This window comes from Grammomys surdaster, unplaced genomic scaffold (assembly GCF_004785775.1).
Source record: "Grammomys surdaster isolate TR1022 unplaced genomic scaffold, NIH_TR_1.0 309, whole genome shotgun sequence".
Taxonomy (NCBI): domain Eukaryota; kingdom Metazoa; phylum Chordata; class Mammalia; order Rodentia; family Muridae; genus Grammomys; species Grammomys surdaster.
The window spans coordinates 1,682,714-1,695,591 of record NW_021604728.1 but is presented as its reverse complement, the minus strand read 5'-3'; the positions used below and the strand labels follow the sequence as shown (position 1 = coordinate 1,695,591).

Here is a 12,878-nt window from a genome sequence, read left to right as displayed (position 1 = left end):
TCCCAAGTGCTGGGACTAAAGGCGTGCGCCACCACTGCCCGGCAACTCTTTTCTTTTTTTTCTCTCTCACTTCCTTCCTTCCTTCCTTCCTTCCTTCCTTCCTTCCTTTCTTTCTTTCTTTTTTCCTTTCTTTCTTTTTTTTTTTTTATGTTTTGAAAGCATTCCTATGATCCTGGGTGGAATGATCCTTGCCTGTTAGCCCAGCACTCAGGATGCCAAGGCAAGAGGATCAAGTTCAAGGCCAGTCTGGCTTACATAACAACACTCTTGTTTCAAAACAAACAAAAATGTTACTGCGAACCTGGGAATATATTGTTTTTAGTTATAATCAGTTACATCCTGCCTTCCCTGATGCAGATAAGTAACATAGGTGTGGTTACAGTTGACTTCCATCGGTTTTGAAAAGTATAGCTGCCTGAATCATTCTCTCCACCATCCAGGTAGACATTTCCACCTCCCCGGAGCATACTTGCCCACCTCCCCATACTGCTAGTGTGTGAGATCTGTGTTGCTGTAACTATAGATACACTTGATCTTCTAGAGCTCTGTGCCAGTGTGTCATCCTGTAGACGCTATAATTACCGTTCTGAGCTCATGGTATTTGGTTTTGGTCCAGGTATTGTTTGTATTAGTGGAGAAGTATTAAGATAAGAACTACACCTCCAGTGTGTACATAGAAAGTCCTTATCAGCAACGTCAAGAAATCTGAAATCTAAGCCGGGCGGTGGTGGCGCACGCCTTTAATCCCAGCACTCGGGAGGCAGAGGCAGGCGGATTTCTGAGTTCGAGGCCAGCCTGGTCTACAGAGTGAGTTCCAGGACAGTCCGGGCTATACAGAGAAACCCTGTCTCGAAAAACCAAAAAAAAAAAAAGAAATCTGAAATCTGTAGGATGAGTTGGGAAGTTCCCTCTTTCATCTTTTCCATTTTCTAGTTATCTATTGAAGAAACAACTATCATCAGCTTGGTATTTATTTTTCCAGGCTTTATTTTGTTTATTTAAATATAGTAAAATGGTCTTTTGACCATAATACTGCATGGGTGATGACAGCCACAGTTCCATAATTGTCTTCTTTTCTTTTTTTTTAATCATTTATTTATTTTTTATTTACACTCCAGATTTTATTCCCTTCCTGGTCCACCCTCTGACTGTTCCACAGCCCATACCTCCTCCCCGCCGCCCTGTCTCCACGAGGATGTACCCACCACCCACTCCCACCAGACCTCTAAACTCCCTGGGGCCTCCAGTCTCTTGAGGGTTGAATAGATCTTCTCTGACTAAACCCAGACCCGGCAGTCCTCTGTTGTACATGTGTTGGGGGCCTCATATCAGCTGGTGTGTGTGCTGCCTGTTTGATGGTCCAGTGTTTGAGAGATCAAGATACAAAATATTTGTCATCCTTAACTCACTGCGTTCTGGTTTCTCTTCACCCCATCCTTGGACACTGGCCTCTGTCACAACCTTTTTAGAATACCCCTTTATGGAATCATACTGTACTCTGAAATTTCAGTCTGGCTATTTTCATGTAGGGTAACCCATTAGAATTTCCCAAAGGGGAAGCCAGGAAACTGTTGCTGGTTGGTGCTCTGTGAGCTCTCTTGGTCCCTGACTACTTTTTTTCATTCTGAGCCTCATGCTACTGCTTCAGGCATGCATTTAGTAGGAAAGAATAGATGATGACTACTCTGGTTTTAGGGTTGTTTGTTTGTTTGTTTGTTTGTTTGACTGAATAAATTCTAGGGTTTTATCTCCACATTTCCTAACAATTTTTTATTGTCTTCATTCTTTTACTGAGCTCAGATACTGATGTGTGTATGCATGCATGTGTGTGCACTTGTATATGTGGATGACACTTGTGGAAGCCCAGAGTCAGCATCAGACATCTCTCAGTCGCTTTGCACATGAACTTAGAGCTCACTGTTTGTTCGAGACTGTTTGACTGGTAGTCCCTAGGGATTTCATGCATCCATCTACCTCTCAAGTACTGGGATGGTAGGCATGCATCACTGTGCAGGCTTTTTACATGGTGATAGGCATCCAGAATTAGGTCTCCATGCTTATACAACAAGCACTTTACCAACTGAGCCATCTCCTGTGGACATTTTGTTATTTTATTACATAGGCCAACCTTATTCTCAACTGGCTTTCCTCAGCCCCACTGCTGGGATCACAGGTATATATCACAGGTATAGTCAGCTGGCTCATGGTAGGTACAGCTATAGCTGCCATAAAGCTTTTATTAGTTGTTATATGTGACTCAACACAGGGCTAGCATTTGATTATGCTCTCTTCTCCCTTGAGAATCACTTATTTTTCCCTGATTGTTAGATCAAGAAACGTGTTCCGTAGAGGACATCTTACATTTCATATTGTGGGCATTTATATGGGAAAAAAAATCCTTGCACTGATGACATGACTCACTTAGTGAGTAAAGGGGAGCAGAGCCCACATGGTGACAGAGAACTGATTCTTTCAGGTCCTTGTTTTCATGCACACACAATTCAATAATTAAGCAAACGAACAAGCAAATGTTTTCTTTAATTGTTTAATCTTTTACAGAAAGTTGAGGCGGCCAATCCTATTAATTTAAATCTCAGGTTCAGCTTTGCCTTCTTTGTGTAAAGGTTCCATTGTCAACTCAATTTTCAAATTTTTGTGTTCCTCTGAGCATGTCGGTATATTTGCAGCTTGAAGTGAGATTTTGTTTTTTGTGAAGATTAATAACCAATCAATGTGTATCCTCTCCGTGCTGCCATACATACACCAGTACAAACATAAGAGTTGCCCCATCATCTCTTTTCTAGTTCTCTGGCCAAAAAAGTGTGGTTTATCTGTGTGTTTTGGGTACCTACAACCTCCAATGAATAAAACCAAGAGATCTGAGAAACATTAAGTGGGAGCCATCTTCAAGACAAGAGTTGATGATGCCTCAGTTGGAAAGAACTTATAATCCAATTCTATATTACTATTTTTATTATACCTTAGTCTTTTAGTTATAATCTTTGACGCTGGTGAGCTGACCGTCTTGGGTCCTGAAAGTCCTAGGAGTTGGTCAGTGATCCACTATGTAGGCTGTGGTCAGCTCATCACCACATTGTCACCAGGTGAATCGGGCTCTTCCTCGTTCCAACATTGTCTACAATCTTTATGAGTATTCAGTACCAGAGGACATGTACCAAGAACACATCAACGAGGTCAACACTGAGTTGTCAGCACCAGACATCGAGGGCGTGTACGAGACTCAGGTGATTTTTCTCCCTGGCTGCTGACCACTTGGTTGAAAATGAAGTTGGATGATGAGAGAGAATCCCACAGGGAATCGGGCAGGGGGCAGTGGTGGGCAGGTGGACTAGATCGTGATGGCTGTCAGCAGCATGTCTACCTAAGGTGGTCTCTTCTGGGTGAAGACAGACTATGCTGCGGCATGTGGCCTCAGATAGAGCTGTGGTGCTAGAGTTTCCCATTTGACCCAACATACTAACCACTCTGCCAGGTCCCATTGTTATTCCGGGCCCTTGTACAGCTGGGATGTGTGTGTGTGGTCAACAAACAGCTGGCAAGGCACCTTTCAGGCTGGGAAGCTGAAACCTTTGCCCTCGAGCACCTTGAAATGCGTTCTCTGGCCCAGTTCAACTACTTGGAACCAGGTATGGTTTTACCAATAGCCCTATCACCTGCCTTGCCTGCCCTACATCTCAGGCAACGGATTTACTTTCTTCTACAGGGAGTATCCGACACATCTACCTGTACCATCATACACAGGGCCACAAGGCACTCTTTGGGGTCTTTATCCCCTCACAGCGAAGAGCATCTGTGTTTGTGTTGGATACTGTGAGTCACTGGGCCCAGGGCATGTGAGAATATGTGGGTCAGGCAGAATATGGGAAGAAAGGCACTATAACTGCCCAGCTACACACATATAGCAGGCCTAACAGTTGGTGTCTGCTCAGGTGCGAAGCAACCAAATGCCAGGGCTCAGTGCCCTGTACTCAGCAGAACACAGCCTGCTGCTGGACAAGGTAGGCCCCAACCTCCTGCCTCCCCCAAAACACACCTTTGAAGTTCGTGCTGAAACCAACCTGAAGACCATCTGTAGGGCCATCCAGCGCTTCCTGCTTGCCTACAAGGTAAGAGAATTTGGAGTCCAGTGGTGAGTGTCTTCCCATCCTGAGGCTTTGTCCACTGAGCCCTTTTTTGCCTTCTCAACCCAGGAAGAGCGCCGGGGGCCAACGCTCATCGCTGTCCAGTCTAGCTGGGAGCTGTGTAGGCTGACCAGTGAGATTCCAGTCTTAGAAGAGTTCCCACTAGTGCCTGTCCGAGTGGCTGACAAGATCAGCTATGCAGTTCTGGACTGGCAGCGCCATGGAGCTCGCAGAATGATCCGGCACTACCTCAATTTAGACATTTGCCTTTCACAGGCCTTTGAGATGAGCAGGTGAGGAGTTGGATGTAGCTCAGTAGTAGAAGTTAGCTAGAAAGTGCAGTTTCCAGTACCACATACACAAGAAGAGACATAAACAAGTGGCACTACAAGCTGGGTGCCTACAGTGTGTGACCCTGTGAATGATCCCTAAATGATGCTAGTATACTTGGGACTAAACCTGTACCCCTATGTAGGTACTTCCACATCCCTGTTGGAAACCTGCCAGAAGACATCTCCACCTTTGGCTCTGACCTCTTTTTTGCACGCCACCTCCAGCGCCATAACCACCTGCTTTGGCTGTCCCCTACCTCTCGGCCTGACCTGGGTGGGAAGGAAGCTGATGATAACCGCCTTGTCATGGAGTTTGATGACCGAGCCACTGTAGAGATCAATAATTCTGGCTGTTACTCTACTGGTGAGTGAGAGAAGGGAAAGATGGGCTCCTCTGCTCAACCATATGGAAGAAACTCAAAGGCAAATCTTAAGAAATGGGTACCGTAAGTTAGATGTTAGTCAGAGGTCATGTGCCATGCTTGACCTTGCAGGCAGCACTGACTGTCCTATTCGTGGCAATGACTGGCTCAGACCTGGGAAATGATCCTAGTGCTGGCCAGGGTACATGGACAAGGACATTTTCTCTGCAGTGTGCGTGGAGCTGGACATTCAGAATCTGGCAGTCAACACCATCCTCCAGTCCCACCACGTCAATGACATGGAGGGGGCTGGCAGCATGGGTATCAGCTTCGATGTGATCCAGCAGGCCTCCCTAGAGGACATGGTTACAGGCAATCAAGCTGCCAGTGCCCTAGCCAGCTATGATGAGACAGCTCTCTGCTCTAGTACCTTCAGGTATCTACCCTCATAATATCCTACTGTCCTAGCCAAGGCAATGGGGAACGTAACCTCCACTTTAGAATGCTAAAGCCAGAGTCAGCAAAATATATCTATGGTCAGGGGCTCCGTGTGTAGCTCTGGATTGCCTAAAGCTCACTGTGTAGACTAGACTGGCCTCAAATTCATAGAAGGCACATACCTCTGCCTTCCAGGTTCTGAGATTAAAGGTGTGTGACACACATTCAGCTTTTTTTTTTTTAAAGATTATTTTTTGTTGTTATTTTTTTATTAAGTCATTTATTTACTTTACATCCTGATTGAGGCTTCCCCTCCCTCCTCCCAGTTCCTCCCTCTCACCTTCCCTTCATCTCATCCACCCTTTCTCTCCTCAGAAAAGGGGATGGTTCCCATGGATGTGTGTGTGTGTGTGTGTGTGTGTGTGTGTGTGTACACGGACATGCACGTGCATGGGAGTATGGGTGTCCAAAGAGGCCAGAGGAGCCAGATACCCTGGAACTAGTTACAGGAGGTTGTAAAACACGTGATATGAATATTGGGAATGGAACTCCAGTCCTGTGGAGGAGTAGTATGTGCTCTTAACTACTGTGCCATCTCCAGCCTTAGCGTCAGCATTCCTGAGATGTCCGTCCCTTGAGTCTTCCATAATGCAATCAAGGACCCCCACATCCCTGCCTAGTTACTAATAGGCAGTACAAGTGCTATCATCTGACCTTTCTGAGGCCTGAGGCTTTTCTCACAAAGAACTTTTTGATACATAATTGCTTTCAGTGTAATCAAAGGTGTATCTGCAGGAAATTCCCAGAGTACCCAGCCTAATGAGTCATAGTAGCCAGTATCGTCTGTCAGAGATAGGGTCAGCCCTGGCTCCTAGTGATGGAATAATGTATACTGTAGAGTGGTTCCTTTGTACCAGAAACACAGAGCACTTTACTCTGCCTATATTTCCATAGCCATACAGAGTGGTACAGTCTTCACTCATGCTAGAAATGGCAAAGCCAGGGTCATAGGGGCTGTGGTCATGATGTGTTACTGTGGCTAAGTACAAGGTAAATGTTTTGTGTCTGTGATTCTAAAACATGTATTTCAGCCCTGTTGCCTCCAAATGAAGGAAGAGAAAAATTTGATAAAGTAAGAACTAGGTTAGGAAAGCTGGGAACTGAGCAGAGTTGTAGCAGAAAAAGTGTTTCAACCCTGAGCAGCAGGTGAGGATCAGACCCAGATAGCAGCAACCACCCAGTTGAGGGAAGTGAACATTTGCACAGAAAGCCATTAAAGTGACCTCAGCATCATGTCTCTGATACTCTGGCTCCTTCGTGATCCAAGTCCAGTATATTCTATCTAAGCATTGAGTTGGTTCCAGGAACCTCCCCTGTGTATCATTGGTGTCTGGAAAATGCAGCTTGGGCCAGTCCCTAGTTCTTCACATGGAAGGTACATAATCAACTCTATGACTCTTCATTCCTACTCTTCTCACAGTGAGACCATTTCTCAAAAAAATAATCAAGACTACTGCTACTGCACAGGACATGAGTTTAGCTCCCAGCATTCATGTTGAGTAGTTGACAACCACTGTAAATCTAGCTCCAATGTATTAGACACCTTCTGGCTTCTGTGGGCACCTAGATTCACTGTACATACCATCACAGCTACACATAAATTTTGAAAAATTTAAAATAAATCTTAAGAAGGACAAAGCCTATTATGTGCCTCTTTGTCCAGGTGTGATAAGCAAGTCAGGGAGTTGCATGGAGGGAAATGGTGAGGAGGTGAAGCTCACAAGTTATAGGGCCAAGGAATGAAACTCAGACGATGGCAGTTAGGGGTTATGAGAAGGAACAGTGATGCCGACAACAGCATATGGTACGGTTCATCCTCCTTTGTCATCTTTCAGGATCCTGAAGAGCATGGTGGTTGGCTGGGTAAAGGAAATCACACAGTACCACAACATCTATGCTGACAACCAGGTAATGCACTTCTACCGCTGGCTCCAGTCTCCATGCTCTCTGCTCCACGACCCAGCCCTTCACCGAACACTGCACAATATGATGAAGAAGCTCTTCCTGCAGTGAGTGTTTCACCCTGCACTCTGGGCTGAGGGACATGAGTCAGTGCCTTTGGGATGTATAAAGCCCAGGGCAGTCTTAACTGCTGTTGTGGTAGAGGCAGGTGGATCTCTGATGTCAAGGCCACCTTGGTCTACAGAGCAAGTTTGAGGCACGCCAAGGCTACTCAGAGAAACCCTGTCTCAAAACAAAACAAAACAAAACAAAACAAAAAAACCAAAAACCCAAATGGAGTTCCCCATGGGGCCCTGGTGTGCAACAGTTGTAAACAGCAGCCTCCTTAATAGTGTATACAGCTGGTTGCCTATATGAGTTGTCCTAGGGGACCTTGGAGACAATCTCTGGCAGTTATTCAAGTTTCTGATCTCAGTGCTGTCCCCAGTTTAGGCTCCAGACAGGTATTCATGGTACCTTTGGGAAGCCCCAGGGCTCAATGGCCAGGGTTCTCATTGGCCAGGTCATCATGTCCATCCTCACTAAGCTGCAAAGAAAGCAACATGTGATTTAGGTTCCTTGTAGAGCTAAATTCAAGTTCCATGACCACCTCAAAGAAGTGGGCGGGCCTTTATCAAATTTAATGCTTCTATGGGCAATTTGATGACATGATTGCTGAGAAGTAGCTCATTCCTGATGTCTGTGTAGTCAAATATACCCCAATCATGTTCACCTGGACAATGGGGTGAGAACCATCTCAAAACAAAAAACCAAAACCTAAATGAGTTCTGTATGGAAAGGAGCTGTTTATATATTATAAATATTATGTAATAAGAGTTTACTTAGCCGGACAGTGGTGGCGCACACCTTTAATCCCAGCACTTGGGAGGCAGAGGCAGGCGGATTTCTGAGTTTGAGGCCAGCCTGGTCTACAGAGTGAGTTCCAGGACAGCCAGGGCTACACAGAGAAACCCTGTCTCGAAAAACCAAAAAAAAAAAGAAAAGAAAAAGAGTTTACCATTTTTATGCACCATTTTATTATCTATTGCTTTTGTTCCTGCTATTTTTCTGCCATGCTGGACTCCCATCTGAAAGCAGAGGAGGGATCTTGCTCTGCTGTGGGAGGAGATGCACCTGTAGTCACAGCTGCTCCGGAAGTTGAGACATGAGGATTGCCTGAGTCCTAAAGTTCAGGGTCAGGCCTAGTAGTGGAGCCAGACTTCATCTGTTTTTGTTTTGTTTTTTAATGGTTATGAGTGTTTTGTCTTTGTGTGTATCTATACCATGTGTGTGCCGGGTACCCAAAGAAAAGAAAAGCCAGTACCCCTGGGAACTGAAATTATAGATGGTTGTGAGCATCCATATTGGTGATAGGAATCAAACCTTTTGGGAAACCAGCTGATGCTCTTAACACTTTTGGCATCTCTCCAGCTCCCAAACCTCATCTTAAAAGAGAAAGAAATTTCTTTATCGCTTTTGGGTCCTGAATCTCTGTTCTTTTTGCTCATTCTAAGCATAGTTAGGATACTTTTCTTTTTGAATTATTTATTTTATGTATGAGTGCACTGTAGCTGTCTTCAGACACACCAGAAGAGGGCATCAGATCCCATTACAGATGGTTCTGAGCCACCATGTGGTTGCTGGGAATTGAACTCAGGACCTCTACAAGAGCAGTCAATGCTCTTAACCACTAAGCCGTCTCTCTAGCCTCAGGATACTTCTTGTTTCAGTATCACCATGGTCTTCTTCATGGTTTCTTTTTATATTTTTGGGCTTCCTTTTAGACCAAGGCACCTCCTCCATTAATTATAAACATATTCCACAGGCTCATTGCTGAGTTCAAGCGCCTGGGGTCGTCAGTCATCTATGCCAACTTCAATCGCATCATCCTCTGTACAAAGAAGCGCCGGATAGAGGATGCCCTTGCCTATGTGGAATATATCACCAACAGGTTAGTGGAAGGGATGTCCTGGTTGGTGATGCAGCTGCCATAGCTTTGGAGGGATGTTTGAGGGTATCTCCATTGCTGATGAAGAAATCACACCAAGGGTTAAGCACAGCAGCATGAAAGAGTGGCTACTGCATTGTGGTATACCTATGGTAGACAACTCAGATATAAAGCATGTTGTTCAAGTCTGAAGTATTAAAGGAATACCACCTTCTGGTTATAAGAAGGTTCTATAAAGTGCTGTTGCATAAACATTTCACAGATATGAGTTGGTCACATGGGAGTATTTTAATTCCAGATGGTCGGTCATCAAGTTATCAATTGAAGGACCCTGTTTTATACCTTTGGCTTCAGGCAGTGATTACTGTCTGGATGAATCATATTCTCAAATCTGATTGGGCCCAAGGCTCCAATATGAATAAGATGAAGTTTTGAGGGTTTGACTTTGGGTTTGGTGTTTAGTTTTATTTTTGAAAAAGAGAGAAAGTGTATGTGGGTGACTAAAGCAAAAGAGGGTGTCAATCAGATCTCTTGGAGACAGTTACAGCTACCCAATCCAAACTCTAGTTCTGATAGAGCAATAAATGTTCTTAACAGCACATACTCATGTACATTAAGGTAAATAAATAAGCATATCTTTTTAAAAAAAGAAATGAGGAATCTGTTTAGAATCTCCTTCCCTCCTTGAAGGTACCGAGGGTGGGATTAGTGATAAAGACCAATTTAGCTAGGGGTGGTACCAGTGAAGAAAACTTACGGTGCTTGAAAACAGGAAGCAATGCTGCCAATGACGTGTACCCAACTGAGGTAGAGGCAGTGGACCTGGGCTTCCCTGGCTTCCCTCTTGGTTACCTTCATTTCTGGGCAGTTGTTCATAGGCAGCTCCTTCAGTATGCTAGGAAGTTTGGGGGAGTGTCTGAAGTTCATTTGTAAATAAAAGGATGAGTATATAGCTACAGAGGGAAGGGAGGAGCAAAGGAAGCTTCGGTGTCGCTTTCATAGTTTCTGTCTGGCTTCTTGCAGCATCCATTCTAAAGAGATCTTTCATTCCCTGACAATCTCTTTCTCTCGATGCTGGGAATTCCTTCTCTGGATGGATCCATCCAACTATGGTGGAATCAAAGGAAAAGTTCCATCTAGTATTCACTGTGGACAGGTAAAAGAGGTAGGTATGGTCCACATATATATGGGACCACATTCACCCCTGTGGCACATACTGTTTACCCCTGTAAGTCCTGTTTCCTGGGTCTTACACGAAAAGTTAGGGGTACAGTGTTAGCCCTGGTGAGGGCAAAGAGCTTTCCATGAGGCAGAACCTGGCAAAACCCATGGAAAAGAGGGAGGAGAGTTGTGGAAACACTGGCAAAGCCAGACATGTCAAGAGAACAAGACACCCTGGGAGCTGAGATTGATAGCTCAGGCACATTGGGTGTTGGGGCAGTAGTTTCAGGTGATCACAGAGAACTAGCAGTGTCCACTTTTTGCACAGAATGTAATTCAGTATTAGGATGGAAATTCTAATTTACTTGCCCTCTCTGAGACTAACACACACCACAAAAGGAAGAAAAACAAGCAGTGTTAGATCAGGGGAGGGATTCCAGTGCAGAGTTGTGAAAAGGCAGGGTCTGGGAGCCAGCAGGTGAATTTATTGATGCACAATACCTGTGAGTGAATGGGGGTTGCATCCAAGAGCCATGTGAGGAAAGGGTGTGGTATTTATGAAACGGAGATACAGCTGATCACCTTGTGCTAGAGTAGTACCCAGGAGATAGACCAAGATGACAGACTCTCGTTCTCCATGGCATCCTTGTAGATGGCCCAAAGGGGAAGCACTGGAAAGCAGGAAGACTGGAAGCTGAGGGACAAGGACAAGACTTCCTTAGGCACCATGGCTTAAAGGTCTAGACAGGAACAGTTTTAGTTAGAGTTGAGATTAGGAGATAGACTTCACTGAGGGGGGGCAAGGAAATGTGGCCATCAGGTAATGGCATAGTGTTAGTGTCAACTTTTCCTATAAGCTGATGTAGAAGTGAATTCACCCTGGCAGGATCACAGGCATACAGTCAAGTTGTGCCTGTGGGAAAATTGTCACCAACACAAGAGGTTCTATTTTGTGAGATGGATTCTGAGTGTGTAGTTTGGGCTGGCCTTAATCCTTATCACCAGAGACTCTTCTGCCTTAGCATCCTGAGTATTGAGCCATAGGTTCAAGGCACTGCTCCCAACTAAAGAAGAAATTGTTAAAGGATCAGAAGAAGCTGGTCACTGGGAAGTTCTGGTTGGAAGTTGGATAATTTTGTAGTTCCCTCTAAAAGAGTAATTATGAGAATCACAGTTCCCTGTCGCCATAGTGAGCTAGACATGCTCCATGGAGCACTGGTCTTCCAGGAAACTGAAGCTGAAGGAGTCCTGCCTTCCATGTTACTATATGTTACTGCCATGGTGGAAATAGGGGTTGTCTTTGTGTTGTAGCAAGACTCCCAGGCAAGAGAGGAAACTGAGGATGAGGAGGACAAGGAAAAGGATGAGGAGGAAGAGGACATGGGAGAATCTGAGGTTGAGGACTTACTGGAGAACAATTGGAACATTCTACAGTTCTTGCCACAGGCAGCCTCTTGCCAGAGCTACTTCCTCATGATTGTCTCAGGTGAGCCTAGCTGAAGCTGAACACCAGCTGAGCTACTGAAAGTGGTTCTGCTCCTTGATGTGGGGAGGACAATGGCAAGCTCAGTGGAGCTGCTGCTGTCTTTACCTTTTCCCAGCATAAGGACCAGAGACAACTAATGGAAGGGCTTTCTGTCTTCTCTCTAGGCCTGAGCAGCTCCCCTGAGGGAGTCCCAAAGCTGTTTCCTAGTTCTGTTTCTAACAGGTTCATGACTAACATCCCTGGGAACATGTACATGCTCATACAATAGCAAGGCTGGCCTCTGGGCGTCACTAACAAAGAAACTCATAACGTGAAAGTGTTTATAAACCTGGTTATTGTGGTCAATATGCAAATAAGCATAAAGTTACACTTTTATAATTAGATGCCATTCATTAAAACAGAAAAGCAAGTGATGAGCATGGTCATTAAACTGTCAACAGATAGACAGGGCTTCTCACACTCTCACGGGTCTGTACCAACAGGTGGTTTCATTTGTGATTGCTTACGTCTTTGTCTACATCTTTTCCAAGTTGTCTCAAGAAATATCCCAGGCTAGCTGAGCAGTAGTGTGCATGCCTTTAATCCCAGCACTTGGGAGGCAAACACAGGTGAATCTCTGAATTCAAGGCCAGCCTAGTCTACAGAGCAAGTTCCAGAACAGCCAGGATTATACAGAGAAACTGTCTTGAGAAAACCTTTTTTTAAGAAGAAAAGAGAAGGAAGGAAAGAAGAGAAATACTCCAGGCATGAGGGCTCAGGTTTTACGGTACTGTCAGCATTTGCTGTTAAGGATCTGTTTTCATAAACTATCCTTGTCTATGCTTGTGTCCTATTTATTCACTATTCTAAGGATGAATTCAGGCATCAGCAGATTCCCTTTTTGTAGGATTTTCTTGGTTGGTTGGTTGCTTGCTTGCTTGCTTGCTTGCTTGCTTGCTTGGTTTGGCTTGGTTTGGCTTGGTTTGGCTTGATTTGGCTTGATTTGGCTTGATTTGGCTTGATTTGGCT

The 12,878-nt window shown here is 44.9% G+C and overlaps 1 protein-coding gene and 1 non-coding gene across 2 annotated transcripts in view; both read left to right on the top strand.

Moving 5' to 3' along the window:
• The window catches only part of Pole (DNA polymerase epsilon, catalytic subunit), a 53,657-nt gene that overhangs the window by 36,982 nt on the left and 3,797 nt on the right, over positions 1 to 12,878 (top strand). Inside the window, exons 33-43 of the mRNA XM_028777384.1 lie at positions 3,105 to 3,245; positions 3,494 to 3,647; positions 3,725 to 3,831; positions 3,951 to 4,127; positions 4,212 to 4,435; positions 4,618 to 4,838; positions 5,068 to 5,272; positions 7,170 to 7,343; positions 9,101 to 9,226; positions 10,247 to 10,388; positions 11,696 to 11,870. Coding sequence (XP_028633217.1) covers positions 3,105 to 3,245; positions 3,494 to 3,647; positions 3,725 to 3,831; positions 3,951 to 4,127; positions 4,212 to 4,435; positions 4,618 to 4,838; positions 5,068 to 5,272; positions 7,170 to 7,343; positions 9,101 to 9,226; positions 10,247 to 10,388; positions 11,696 to 11,870 — 1,846 coding nt within the window. The remainder of the gene's footprint in view (positions 1 to 3,104; positions 3,246 to 3,493; positions 3,648 to 3,724; positions 3,832 to 3,950; positions 4,128 to 4,211; positions 4,436 to 4,617; positions 4,839 to 5,067; positions 5,273 to 7,169; positions 7,344 to 9,100; positions 9,227 to 10,246; positions 10,389 to 11,695; positions 11,871 to 12,878) is intronic.
• On the top strand, positions 7,551 to 7,681 carry LOC114629405. Its single transcript, XR_003712661.1, has one exon. It is a non-coding gene; the product is annotated as a small nucleolar RNA SNORA70 (small nucleolar RNA).